The following is a 12,911-nucleotide window of genomic DNA, read 5'->3' on the forward strand; positions in this document are numbered from 1 at the left end:
TGAAGCAACAGAAGGATACAGAAAATGTGGGTAAATGAGGTATAGGCAGTAGCTCTATGAGATGCTGTCATAAACTGCCCAGTCTCTACCTTTTCTTCAAAGCATAGGAAGCAGGACTAAACAATTGAATCGTGCAATAGAACTGCAAACAATGTAAGTGCTACCAGCCACCAGAACTGTAACATCTTTTGGTTTTCTCCATTACCAGTGCTTCTTTAAAAATTGGAGCACAGCCATGCTTTCTCTTCCAACACCAAGAATGCAATTTGACACCACTTTAACTGCCATGGCTCAATGTTGTGGAATCCTGGGATTTGTAGTTTGTTGTGGCACCAGAGTTCTCTGACAAGGCTAAACATCTCACAAAACTACAAATCCCAGAATTCCATAGCATTAAGCCATGGCAGTTAAAGAGGTGTCAAACTGCATTGTTTCTGCAATGCAAATGCAGCCTGAGAATCCTCAAGCCTAGCTGTGTAGGCTTCCAGTAGCCACATAATATTCAAGGCCTTTGGCCTTTGCAAATACACTGCCCTCTATTGTGCTCTTCTACACTGGAATCTTCAGTGCATCCCACCACATGGGACCATTGCCAGCAACCCAATACTGCTACCTACAGTTCCACCTGGCAGAATCTATTCACACCCCTATAAAACTAGCATGGTAACACACATGTGAGGAACAGAGGCTTTCAAGTTTCAACTGCAACTATGCTATCTCTGACAGTATTCCTATTCCACAGTCTCAATTATTAATGACCTCACATTAGGAGTGTAGAGCATATTCAGAGAAAAAGAATGTTTTGACACATCAGGATGCCCCATCAAAAAATTATCACCTGATGTGTTTCGGCACATCAGCACACCCTGTCAAAAAATTATCAACTGTAAGATAGTTTGCCCTTGCAGGAGAACAAAAAGATCAGCACTTTTTTTGTCAGTATCTACAATAACAAAAAACACTGGCTTTTGTGCAAAGCACATTTACAACATTTATGCAAAGGAAGTAGCAGAATGGGGGGGGGTCAAAAAGTGCACAGATTATTGCCATTTTGCTAGTGGGGTGAAAACTTTTTTTCCCCATTTTCACATACAAGAACAAAATAGGTGAAGCTGTGCATCCCTTCTCCACATGACAATTTGAAGAGCCAGTCCTTCAAGTTCCACTCAGCATTCCCCACCAGCCTCAAATTTATCCTTTCCGGAAAAGGCCTCCTTTCTGGAAAAATAATTCTGAATGCCATCAGCAATCATCCTATGCTACAGCAATCACCCAGTCCCACAGATCAGCTCTTCCCTTTATTCCTTGCCACTGGGATATATTGCAACAGATTCCAAAACATACCGTGGCATTGTAGGGACGCATAGCAGAATAAGGCAAGACAGGTGGCAGAAAGACAAACAGCATGGCTTCATGAGCATCATCTCCATCCTGCTGTGGGTGAGCAGTATCTGAAGGAAAATTGGTGATGAAGATCTCAAGGGCTACTACTTTTTGGTCACTCATGGAAAAAATGTCTAAACCATCATCACCCCTAGAGGAAAGAAATAGAGCCTTTCATGAAAGTCTTGTACTAATAATCACAAACTAGAATAGCTTCAGAGGAAGAACTCTTTGAGCAGGCTAACTCCTTTTAAGAGTACATAATGAGAGAAGTGACACCTAGTTGTGTACTGGTATATTGTGAGGTGCAGTCACTCATCATCGTGGTCCCCACAGCCATGCCCCCCAAAAGAAGGCAAAATTGATGGCAACTGTGTTAATCCAGTTCAACAATAGTTTTAGCTATTTTTGTGTGCATCTCTAGGGCTTTTGTACAGCAAACTGGTCTTAACTACCCATTCAAGACTAAGTCACCACAAAACAGCACTGTATTAAACAGAGCTAGCTCACAACAATACACACATTTAGGAAAAATCCTCTCTGCCCCCACCCAAAACTATACTGAGGATTTGCAGCTAAGCTCAGATGTGAAAAAGAAGCTTGAGGAAAAGTGTTGGATGATGGCATGGTTCCAGTATAATCAGAAACAAGAACACGGAACTGTGGATGCAAGCTTCAGGAAAAGAGATTCCACCTCAACATTAGGAGGAACTTCCTGACAGTGAGGGCTGTTTGACAGTGAAACAAACTCCCTCAGAGTGTAGTGGAGTCTCCTTCCTTAGAAGTCTTCAAACAGAGGCTGGATGGCCATCTGTCAGGGATGCTTTGATTGTGATTTCCTGCATGGCAGGGGTTGGACTGGATGGCCCTTGTGGTCTCTTCCAACTCTACGATTCTATGAAAAAGCCACAGCATTTTGACTCTGCAAGTCCTGATTTCACTGCAGACATGACAAAAACAGTTCATGTCAGCTAAATCTAGAGGAGGGTCTCAACCTTTTGCATGTTAAGGCTGACTATAGCAACATCCTTTTATATAAACCAGAATGCTGAAATGGAATGTAATGGACAGCCACTTGTATTTTTGTTCACTGATAACTACTGTGTATTCTGTGCAACACCCACATTGTCAGTGCTAAATAAATGCCAAGTAATAATAATATACTAGGTTCAAAAGAGAAGCCATATCCTGCTCATACCTGGGCAGGGGATGGAATAGAGCATCATCAATGCGAGAACTGAACTTATAGCTCAGCTGCAGGTTGCTTTGACAAATCTTGTCCTCTCCACATCCCTGCTTCAGGAAATTCACCTGTAGGAAGAACACAATGCCCAAAGATGTGGAGGATTAAAAAAATGGAAAAGGTGATGCAACTCCAAAGGTATTGCAGAAGGGTTTGTGATAGAGTCAAGGGCTGGCTCAAGATGCAATATGGAACTCCAGCTCATGCCCAAAGGATCATACTCATTCTCATAACACAAGGTATAGGTTGCATGAGCCCCAGTTTTACTTCTCCTATCCTACTGTCATTAGTTATAGAATGAGACAAGGAAAGGGAGAACTGCCCTAATTCATTCATGACTGCTATGCTTATTACCTCTGTCCTCTGAGTATTTGGTGGCAGGGCATTTAGCACAGGCAACAGTGGCCCCAAAGTGGCTCCCGAGGTCTGGCGTCTGTTGCGTGCATGCTTGATGTTGTAGCTCACCAGCACAACTATGGGGTGCAGCTTGTCACGGACATGATCCTGCAATAGAAGACATCAGTTTAGTAATAGGGAACTCTTTTTCTCCAAGAAACAGGTTTTGAATAGATTTCACCTAATGCCAGTCACGTCCCTGCGTCTTTTTCTTCAGAATGGCAGGAAATGCAAGCTGTGGGGTTTATGGCCAATATTTCATGCAGAATGTGGTGGCCAGTAACAGAAATGGTGCGGGAACTTAATGGTGAGAGTAAATCCATAATGGTAAAATCCTAAATACAAACAGTTCACAGGTTCACTATTATTTAGTTCATGTATAAAAATTAAATGTGTACCAAGTGCTTGTTGGCACTAACAGAGCAGAGCAAAGACAGAATAAAACGATTTCCTATTGATCAACTAGATGTGTTTTTAAAATGTATCTCCAGAAGTTATAATAATTTTTTTAAAAAAAATCTAGAGAGATGTTTTGAAATGAAAGCTAAACATTCTGAAAGATAACTTATTTTCTAATGTCCCTTTCAAACTGTTGGTTTAGAGTGATGACAGACACATGGCAACTATATAGGTACTTTGGGAAGTGGTGATGTGTGTGTGTGTGTGTGTGTGTGTGTGTGTGTGTAGCAATAGCCATAGCAAATATAATTTAAATTTCTTGTCTATTTCTGAACAGCAATGAAACCTTCAATGGGGGAAGTGCCAGAATAGCATTTCTAGTCCTGCTACAGGAGAAAACTAAAGCATGGAATCTGAAGCAAGGGTGGGGTGGCTAGTACTAGTACCATAATGTTCATGATAACTCTCAGGTTCTCTTACTCCTTCAAGCACAGCTTCTTCCATATAGCTGAGCTAGAACTGTTCTGGCTGGCTGACACTGAGAGACTGACCATCTTTCAATAGCTCTCATGCTCTGGTGTGGAGACCCACCTTCATCTGCATTGTGGCCTTGACACAAGAACGAACATGTTGTTGAGGCAGCTGCACTGTTCCTGAGTACTGATGCTCGGGATCAGTGGTCTTCCGGTTGTGGAAGGTGAATCTGGGAGTCTGGCGTAATTCCCGGTGGTCAGCATCAGCATCAAACGTGTATTCAAGTGCTAAAGGAAGGAGTGGATACTATGAGTTTGGGATTTGGGAAAGGCTGAGAGAGAAAAGATAGAAATCTTCTTCTGTTGGTGCCAAGACTGAGGCCAGTTGCTTAAATGGGGCTCCTTTGCCTGGCATTAAGGGGAACATATGCTAGGCTGACTCAAGACATTTTTGCTGCCTGAGGCAAAGGATAGGATTGTACCTCCTCTTTCTTGTTCCACATATAGAACCAAATTGACTTGGCAGTGGGAAACTGTTCACCACATTTGAAGCAGAAGACTAATTTTGGTGATAGAAGATGGGCCTCGTGGCACACAACAACTTTATCCTATAACAAAAGTGTGTGGCTTTTCCCCTGACATAGTGATATCAAGGACCTTAGGACCACTAAGTAGAACTGACTATAGAGCTGACTATGGTGTGGTCCAACCAATACTCACTGATGGGTGGGCTGTAGCTTGGAGGGTTGGCTGTGTAGCTGAAGCAGGCTCTCACATCCACACTATGGAAGGAAACAGACAAGGAGGCTCACTCAGCAACTGAAGTGAATTAGCATGGGGATGCCCCCTCTCCCTTCTCCAGGGTTCAATGGGATGGCAGTCTCAGCTTTTTGAATTTGTCATGGTGAAGATGCCATTCCCTTCTACCAGCTACTCTTGAATTAGGATAGGCAGGGATAGTGAATTTTCATTGCCCCAGAACAGAAGAGGCCAGTATGTCAGATGTGCAGTATTAGATGTGTTCCCAAAGAGTGTGGCTGCACTGCAGTGTTGTTGCATTCCACAATCACTGAGTTTTCAAAAGCTCTGTTTTAAATATGAACAATAAGGTGTCCAAAATCACTGGGCAGATCTATTCTGGTGAAAACAGCTCACCCAGAAAGCCACAGAGATGCTAGACGGGTATCATAATGCTGGTTCTGTTCACTGAGTCAGATGTATATTTGCATGCACTGTCAATGCATGAGACCTGAATCCTATTAAAATAAATTAGAGGTCCTGGTTCCCCATACTGACCCTCAATTATAACTAAGCACCCCTGCACTTGACTCTGAATTTCAAATATTTTGATACAGGTGGGCATATGTTTGAACTAACCCAGATAGGCTGCGCCACAGCACCATCGCCGGCCATGCCAGAGGACTGAGAGCAGCGCCTTCCCACCTGCACCAGAGCTGCCTCCCCCACCAGCACGGCAATATTACCCAGTCCCTTTCCTTTTTTAAAAACCCTTGCAGCAATGAGGCTTAGAATCTTGGTAGAGCTTGTTCGACTGGGTCTGCAATTCAAATGAATTATGAGAACACTCCTCAGATTTGAAGGAGATGAATGGAAGGATTAGAAACTTTGCCACCGCTCCAAAAATTTGGAATGACCTGCCGGAAGAGATCCACCAATTATCCCCACTGGAGGCTTTCAAAAAGACAACAAAAACCTTTCTCTTCCGGCAGGCCTTCCCCGATTGATAATACCCAGAACAGATTGAATCCGCCCTTTCCATCACCTTTTCTCATTCGTGGATTGTGTAATAATTCTGATGCTTTGTTATATATATTTTAACCGTGTTTTTACCATTTAATTTCATATTTGGGAGGAGGGTTGAGCTAGCGTCTTGTGGGTTTTGTTGTTTTTATCCCTGTGTATTGTATACATTTTGCTGTTACCCGCCTTGATCCCCAAAACGGAAGAGGCGGGAGATAAATAAATATTTCATTCATTCATTCATTCATTTTCCTTTCTGCTCACCTTAATTCCTTCTTGGAGTTCAGAAGAGAAAGTTTTGACGTTCTCTAGTGTTTAAAATTCATCCCAGCAGAGCACGTGTGGACATCACTTAGCCTTCCAAGGCCCGCTCCCAAAAATCATAATGCCAAAATTCAGCAGAAAATCATGCCACCAAACCTTGTTAATAAACCACTAAGCCATTAAATCATACAATTCTTATTCCAAGGGGATTGTCATGGTTTTCCACCATACAAACCTGACATGATTTGCTGCCAAATTTTGGTGGCACTGCAGCAGGGGATATAACCTATGAGGAGTTGGAGGGGGTATAAAATTGGCCTCCAAGCCTATCACAGTTGTTCACTCTTTGCTAAATCAAATATCTACCTGGGAGTGTTAAAAATACACCAGTTTCCTTTTGTAGCCACGTGCATTAAGCTTATGGACAAAAGTGCCAGTGTATCCATGAAAGCATAGCTTGACATCAGCTGAGAAAGGGGATAGGAGGAGATGCAGAACCAGGGAAGTTCAGTGATGGAAGAAGAGAGATTTTTCTTCCCCTTACCAGATGCCCTCAAAATAGCGGCAGTTCATGTTTTCCAGATCAACATTCTGGGGGTAGACGGTGATATTTCTGGAGATATGGATGACAGGTCGGGATCTAGAACAGATATGGGATATTCATAAGAGAGTGCACCAGTTGTAGACAATTGGAGCCTCATGTCTGGTAAAGTAATAGGCAGTGGGATCCTAAGTTATATCACATTTTTCTTAAGATGAAGGTTATTTTCTCAGTGCTCAGGAATCCCAAGAGAGCGACCAAGACACACGGAAAAGCTCTCAAGTGTAATAACAAAGTAAAAAATTTAAAAAGCAAAGTGTTACATTGTTTTTCCTATCTCCCCTTCTCTGGTTTTCTATACCAAAAGAGCCCCAGGTCCCTCCACCATTCTGTCAAGTTGTTTCCAATATCCATTACAGCTGTAGCAAAAAGGGAAATGCCATAAACATCTAAAACACAGTCATGGTACAATCCCAACAGCAGATGCCTTCTGCAAGCAATTACTTTTGCATAAAGGTGTGGCTGTTACTTTGGTTATTTCGATTGCCATCCCTTGGTACTGACATAACTCATAAGATTCTTGATAAAAGTTCCCCCAGGGTAACCAATAGCCTTGAGAAAATTCTTTAGGTAGTCCACTGGTGTGTCATATAATCAGTTTCAAACAGTGGCCAGGACACAGATATAGAAGAAGAGGTATCTGAATGATATGGGGAGGGCAGATAGGCTCTAGTGGCTGGGACTATGGGGATACCAGGTGACCCAGATACCACCCAGTTTGTTGAAGCAAACTGTAGGTCTTGAATTGCCACTCCAGGCTAGACCTACTGTTGCCTGGCCTCACTGTATGCAGCTGGTTCTGCTCTAATCCAGGTGTCTCCTCTTACCCTGTCACAGTTCTCTAACACAATATCCTACAGATGTTGTAGACTACAGATATAGTCTAAATGTAGTTCAACTCCCATTATCCCCAACCAGGACAAGATGAGAGGATTTCACAATAAAGGAGGAAGACCACTAGTTTATAAACTTAATGGTTAAAAGAGAAAGCTGTACATTATGGCAGGGATGTGGAAATATGGTTGGGATGAGAACCAATAGGGTGAGTTGATGGGTTATGGTTTCCATTATGTAAAATGATCAATGAGGATTTACCTCACTCTTGTTCCTTTTTTATGCTTACCTGTACAGCACAACTGTGTCAGCAAGTGATCCTACAAGAAGATCTGGGTACATATTTCCATCAATATCCAAACCTCCAGAAAAGGAGTAGCCAAACATCTTAATGCCAACACTCTCTCCAGTCAGGATCTGCAGTAGATAAAGGGGCAGAACAGGAGAGTAGCAATCAATAAGATGGGAAACTCATTGTGCAGGAAGGGGAAGCACACAATTCTCAGAGAGGAAAGGAAGAAAGACAGCAGGGGCATCAAGTTTCCCAAAATACACATACACCCCAACTGCAAGGCAGGGGAAAGGGGTAGACAGACCTGAGCAGGTTTGGTGACAAATCCCAGATTACTGCCATGATATATATAGACCTTGCCATCACCATCCAATGGGGCTCCAACTGCAAAGTCTGGAAAGAAAGTAATAGTCCACTCACCCCAAGTGCCTCTTTCTACCTTCATCTTTCCTGGTAGCAGAATTTTACAGACATGACATAGCTGCTGTTGTATGGTTGTACCAGGTGATTAAAAAAGAATGGTGCATAACCATAAGAACAACTTTACTTTTGCACCAATTGTTTTTAAATCACCCAGTACTTGATTGCTACAGGCCCACATGATGGAATCAGTCATCACCATGTTACGGAAGTATGCGAAAGCAAAAACAGCTCTGACAGCTTTGAATACCTTCTGCCCATATTTTATGCACAGCTAGCCTAATTTCAGTCTCTTACACACAAACCTAAACTTCATAATCACAGCAGAGTACAGAACATGCACACTCTTTCCCTTTACTCTTCCCTGTAAACTAGGACAGCACAAAATACAGACATATTCCTAAGATCATCATACTCTCTTACATTTCTTTCTGTCATACACACTAAAGTTCTGGGTTCCTCAAGATTGCCAATGTGGTTCCTCCTGCCTGATCCCAAGAACTAGCATCTACCACAATTCTAGAGACAAGAGATCCCCCCAACTGCCTCATCCCCAAAGCAGCAGACCCTCACAGTTCTCTCACCTTGGAAGCCATCTTGGTTGAGGTCACCAAGAGCACCCACTGTGATACCAAACATGGAGTCATAGGAGCCATTGAGACGTACAGGGATGACATTTTTCAAGCGCTCTGCCTGGTTGATGTACACATAGACTGCACCTCCAATCCCTTCCTTGCGGTCAAAGAGATTTGGTGCCCCCACCACCAGGTCCTTCCATCTAGAAATAACAAGTTGTAAGTGGGGTTGCCATAGAAATACCTATTGGTCTCATAGTACAGCCATCATAGGGGTTATACCAAATACTCAACCCAGAGTAAATTACTCATACAAAACCAACAAATATGTACAACTGCTCCACTGTGCCTTAAGTCAAACCTGCTACCACAGGCCTATATAAAGTCCACCTCAGGTCTCACAAGATGAAGGCCTCTCACAAGACTTCTGGGCTCCCATGAGATCCCTAATCTTGTGAGGGTCTGGAAATTTCACAAGATGCCTCCTCTCACAAGACTTGAGGTGGCTTTTATATAGGCCTACCTCAGATTGACAAACTGGAGTGTGTCTAGAGGAGGGCAACCAGGATAGTGAAAGGTCTGGAAACCATGCTATGAAGGGTGGCTTAGGAAACTGATGAGGCCCCATTCATACTGGGGTAAAAGACATGGAGGGAACTGGGATGATCCGGATGCCCCTCCCCCGAATCGCTCCGTTAGCAAGTGCCCACTACAAATTGAAATCAAATGCATTTTGACAGAAATCGAATGCATTCTGTAGATTGGCCGCTGCCAATCAAGCTATCGTCATGGTGACGTTTGCAGGGCATCGGGGGAAGTGTCCTCCCTTTTTAAAGAGCCAGGCACAGGGGTTTCAGCGGCTGAAGCAGGGAGAGAGATGCCTCTCTCTCTCTCTCTCTCTTTTTTAATAAACCTGTGGGCTTTTGGGTCAGATCTGCCCCTGTCCCAGGCAGAGGATGGGATTGCCATGCTTTTTTTTTTATTTTATTTTATTTTTTGCTTTTAAAAGCAACATTAGCTTTCCCTTTGCTTCCCTTGCTGTATCTGCTCAAGAAGACAAATCATTCGCATATTTGCTCCAAAAAAATTGTAAAAAATGTAACATTGATTGTTTGCAACATTTGTAGCTTCTCCCTCTGCAGAAAGCAAGTGCAAGCCTGGCTCCATCTGCCTCTGGAATAGAAACCATGCGCATGTTCGCTCAAAAAAAAATTGTTAAAAATGTAACATACATTCTGGAATAGAACCAATGCGCATGTTCGCTCAAAAAAAAATGGTTAAAAATGAAACATACATTCTGGAATATAAACCATGCGCATGTGCGCTCAAAAAAATTGTTAAAAATGAAACATACATTCTGGAATATAAACCATGCGCATGTGCGCTCAAAAAAATGGTTAAAAATGAAACATACATTCTGGAATATAAACCATGTGCATGTGCGCTCAAAAAAAAAAAAATGAAACAGACTCTGGAATAGTAACCATGCGGCATGTGGCGGCGCAAAAAAAAATTTGTTTAATGTGAAAGGGGGGGTTGCCTGACATGAGCTCCGTTCATGACCTGATTTTTTCCTCCTGCAAGGGAAGGAATGCCCAGCGACAGAGGGCTTTGGGCAGGGGATGCAGGGAAAAGAGGCTCCTAAAGAATGCCTTCCCTTGCTCCCTTCTGCCCAGGGCTCTTTCTTCCTCCCCCTCCCCTCCGATGAGGGGAGGAAATGCCTTGCCCTTTGCCCACCCTCTGGCCTAAATCCCTCCCTCAATTTGCCTCGATCGTGATCGAGGCCAAAGTTCTCATTCCCAGGACCCGGGGTTTTTAAAAAGAAACGGTATTTGCGCCGATTTCAAAAGACCCGCGCTAGGGGCCATTTAACACGGAACGGGTGTGCAAGCCCCGGATTCGCTTGTGTGAGATTCGGGGTGAGTAGGAACTTCATGTGATTGAATCGGTTTCAAAACCGATTTTTTTTGTAATGTGAATGGGCCCTGAATAAGTTTAGCCTGGAGAGGAAAGGGTTGAGAGGTAATATATTGACCATGGTTAAATATCTGAAAGGATGTCATACTGAAGAAGGAGCAAGCTTGTTTTCTGCTGCTCCACACACTGAGCAATGCATTCAGATTACAAGAAAACAGATTCAACCCGATCACTAGAAAGAACTTTCTGCAGTAAAAGCTGTTTGCCAGTGGAACACACTCCCTCTGAGTGTGGCGGAGTCTCCTTCTTTGAAGATTTTTCAACAAAAGCTGGATGGCCATCTGTCAGGAGTGCTTTGATTATGTGTTCCTGCATGGCAGAATGAGGATGGAATGGAAGGCCCTTGGGGTCTCTTTCAACTCTATAACTCTATGTGTATCTGACAGTCATAGAAGGGCCAATTCCATTTTGTTGTTTAAAAAATCTGGCAGTCCTAGCTGGGGGACCTGAACCAGCTCTCAGCAGGCCTGGGAGTGAACCAAAGAACTAGACAGGACACTGAATTTTCAACCTCTGACCACTGGACATTCTGCTTAAACCACAATAGACACCTGAAATTTCACCATGGTACAATCCTCACTTTTTGAAACATCTCCTTGCAGTTGAAATAACTAGAATGTTATTTGTTTGTTTTTAAAGTCACCTGAAATTCTTAAGCTGTTGTTTTCTGTTCCCAATACTGAATTCTACAACTGTTTTTTTAAATAATGTATTAACTTATATAAGTATTACAACATTCAGATCTCTCTCTCTCTCTCGCTCGCTCCATTCTCTTGCCATCTTAGTTAATGAGCCAAATATATGTCACTGTCTATCACTATACATCTTACAATAGTAACAACTGGGTTATATATTATTTTACAGTTCTTCAATGTTGCAATAAAGTTGTTGTTTTTACAAATTTTATAATCCCACCATTCTTCCAGAGAGCTCAAGATGGTGTACAAAACCACACTGAGTCTCACTTTGGGGAGAAAAATAAACCATACATCAAATAAATAATCATCCATATTTTGTCTTCACAGCAACCGCAAGAGGTAGATGAGAGATGGCAACTCAGTGAGTTTCACAGTTGAATGGGAATTTGAACATGGAATCCTGGCATTTCGTCCATTAAATAACATAATGTGGGTGGTATATCAATGTAAAGCCCAGGCAGTCACTTAAGGAAATAATCTGAGCCTTGCACAACCTATATTCCTTGGTCATCAATGTTGGAGCAATTACTAATAAGAACACTAATAGCTTCATAATTTATGCTCACAAGCACCCAATGCTACAGTTCCAGACTAGTATCTGAAACAAATAATGTATCCATATGCCATTCAGACAGAGGGTTTTCTGCCTCTGTTCCACATTGCTCACCCATCGTTATTTAGATCCACCACAGCCACAGAATAGCCAAAGGAAGAGGTGAGCTTCTCCCCCTCCAGGATAACTTCAGGAACCAGGCGGTTGACATTGTCTCGTTTCAGGATCACCACTGCTCCGGTATGATTGGCTCGGGGTGCCCCAGTTACAAAACTCAGCTCATCCTTCCTGATAAGCCCCACTCCAGAGTCCAGAGAAAATCCTAGAACAAGAGGAAGGTATGTTAGTCATGAGGGGTGTTTCTGAGCACAGTGCTAGTATTAGCAGCTGTTTGAGTCCTAAAATTACAAGATGAGCTTCCAAATAGGCAGATTGCTTCATCTCTTGAAACAATTGATTCTGGCTCTTGATTGTGAATTCAAGGCACATATGCACACATTTCACATACATACATGCACAAGACACTTGTAAGCACCACAGTGGTTTAGAAAGTGTTTTGTTTGCATGAAATAATGAAAACTGAAAGTTCACATTTTGTTTCAGAATGGCTTAAACCACTTAAAATTATATGTGACTAAACAAATTTTCCACGTTGTAGGCAGACTGATAAGACCCCAGCTCTTCTCACATCTTTCCCAGGCTGAGTGGGTGCCCATAGTCTATAGCCTGTCATCAGCTGCCTCTTTCATACTGTCACACAAAACTAATATGTGACCAATTTATGAATACCTCTAGTCAGGAACAGGGCAAATAGGGATCACTCTGGCAATGGTACAAGCTCTGGCTAAGGTTCCCACCTACATTTCAGTGATGTGCTACTGCCTGTTCCCTGCCCTTAATGAAACAAGAGAATAGGGAGCATATGTTCTGAAGTGCACACTACTGCAATGCCATTTCATACTTTAGACTTGCCTTGTAGCAAGTCACAAAGGTTGGCTAACCTAACAGATGTGTCATCAGATGATGCTTTGGAGTGAGAGTT

At 42.7% G+C, this 12,911-nt stretch overlaps 2 protein-coding genes across 7 annotated transcripts in view; both read right to left on the minus strand.

The window, feature by feature from the left end:
- MCRS1 (microspherule protein 1) overlaps positions 1–12,911 on the minus strand; it is a 554,896-nt gene that overhangs the window by 46,436 nt on the left and 495,549 nt on the right. The gene's annotated exons all lie outside the window — the stretch shown is intronic.
- The window catches only part of ITGA7 (integrin subunit alpha 7), a 79,197-nt gene that overhangs the window by 14,079 nt on the left and 52,207 nt on the right, over positions 1–12,911 (minus strand). For all 5 annotated transcript variants that reach the window (XR_006101841.1, XM_042448645.1, XM_042448644.1 and 2 more), the window contains 10 exons: positions 11,984–12,191; positions 8,651–8,844; positions 7,951–8,039; positions 7,644–7,771; positions 6,464–6,559; positions 4,615–4,676; positions 4,013–4,182; positions 2,981–3,130; positions 2,582–2,694; positions 1,345–1,534 (listed from right to left, as the gene is read on the minus strand). Coding sequence is in view for 4 of the 5 variants with exons in the window: in XM_042448645.1 (XP_042304579.1) it covers positions 1,345–1,534; positions 2,582–2,694; positions 2,981–3,130; positions 4,013–4,182; positions 4,615–4,676; positions 6,464–6,559; positions 7,644–7,771; positions 7,951–8,039; positions 8,651–8,844; positions 11,984–12,191 (1,400 nt within the window). In the remaining variant the exon portion in view is untranslated. The remainder of the gene's footprint in view (positions 1–1,344; positions 1,535–2,581; positions 2,695–2,980; positions 3,131–4,012; positions 4,183–4,614; positions 4,677–6,463; positions 6,560–7,643; positions 7,772–7,950; positions 8,040–8,650; positions 8,845–11,983; positions 12,192–12,911) is intronic.

The sequence above is a fragment of the Sceloporus undulatus genome, chromosome 2 (genome assembly GCF_019175285.1).
Source record: "Sceloporus undulatus isolate JIND9_A2432 ecotype Alabama chromosome 2, SceUnd_v1.1, whole genome shotgun sequence".
NCBI lineage: Eukaryota > Metazoa > Chordata > Lepidosauria > Squamata > Phrynosomatidae > Sceloporus > Sceloporus undulatus.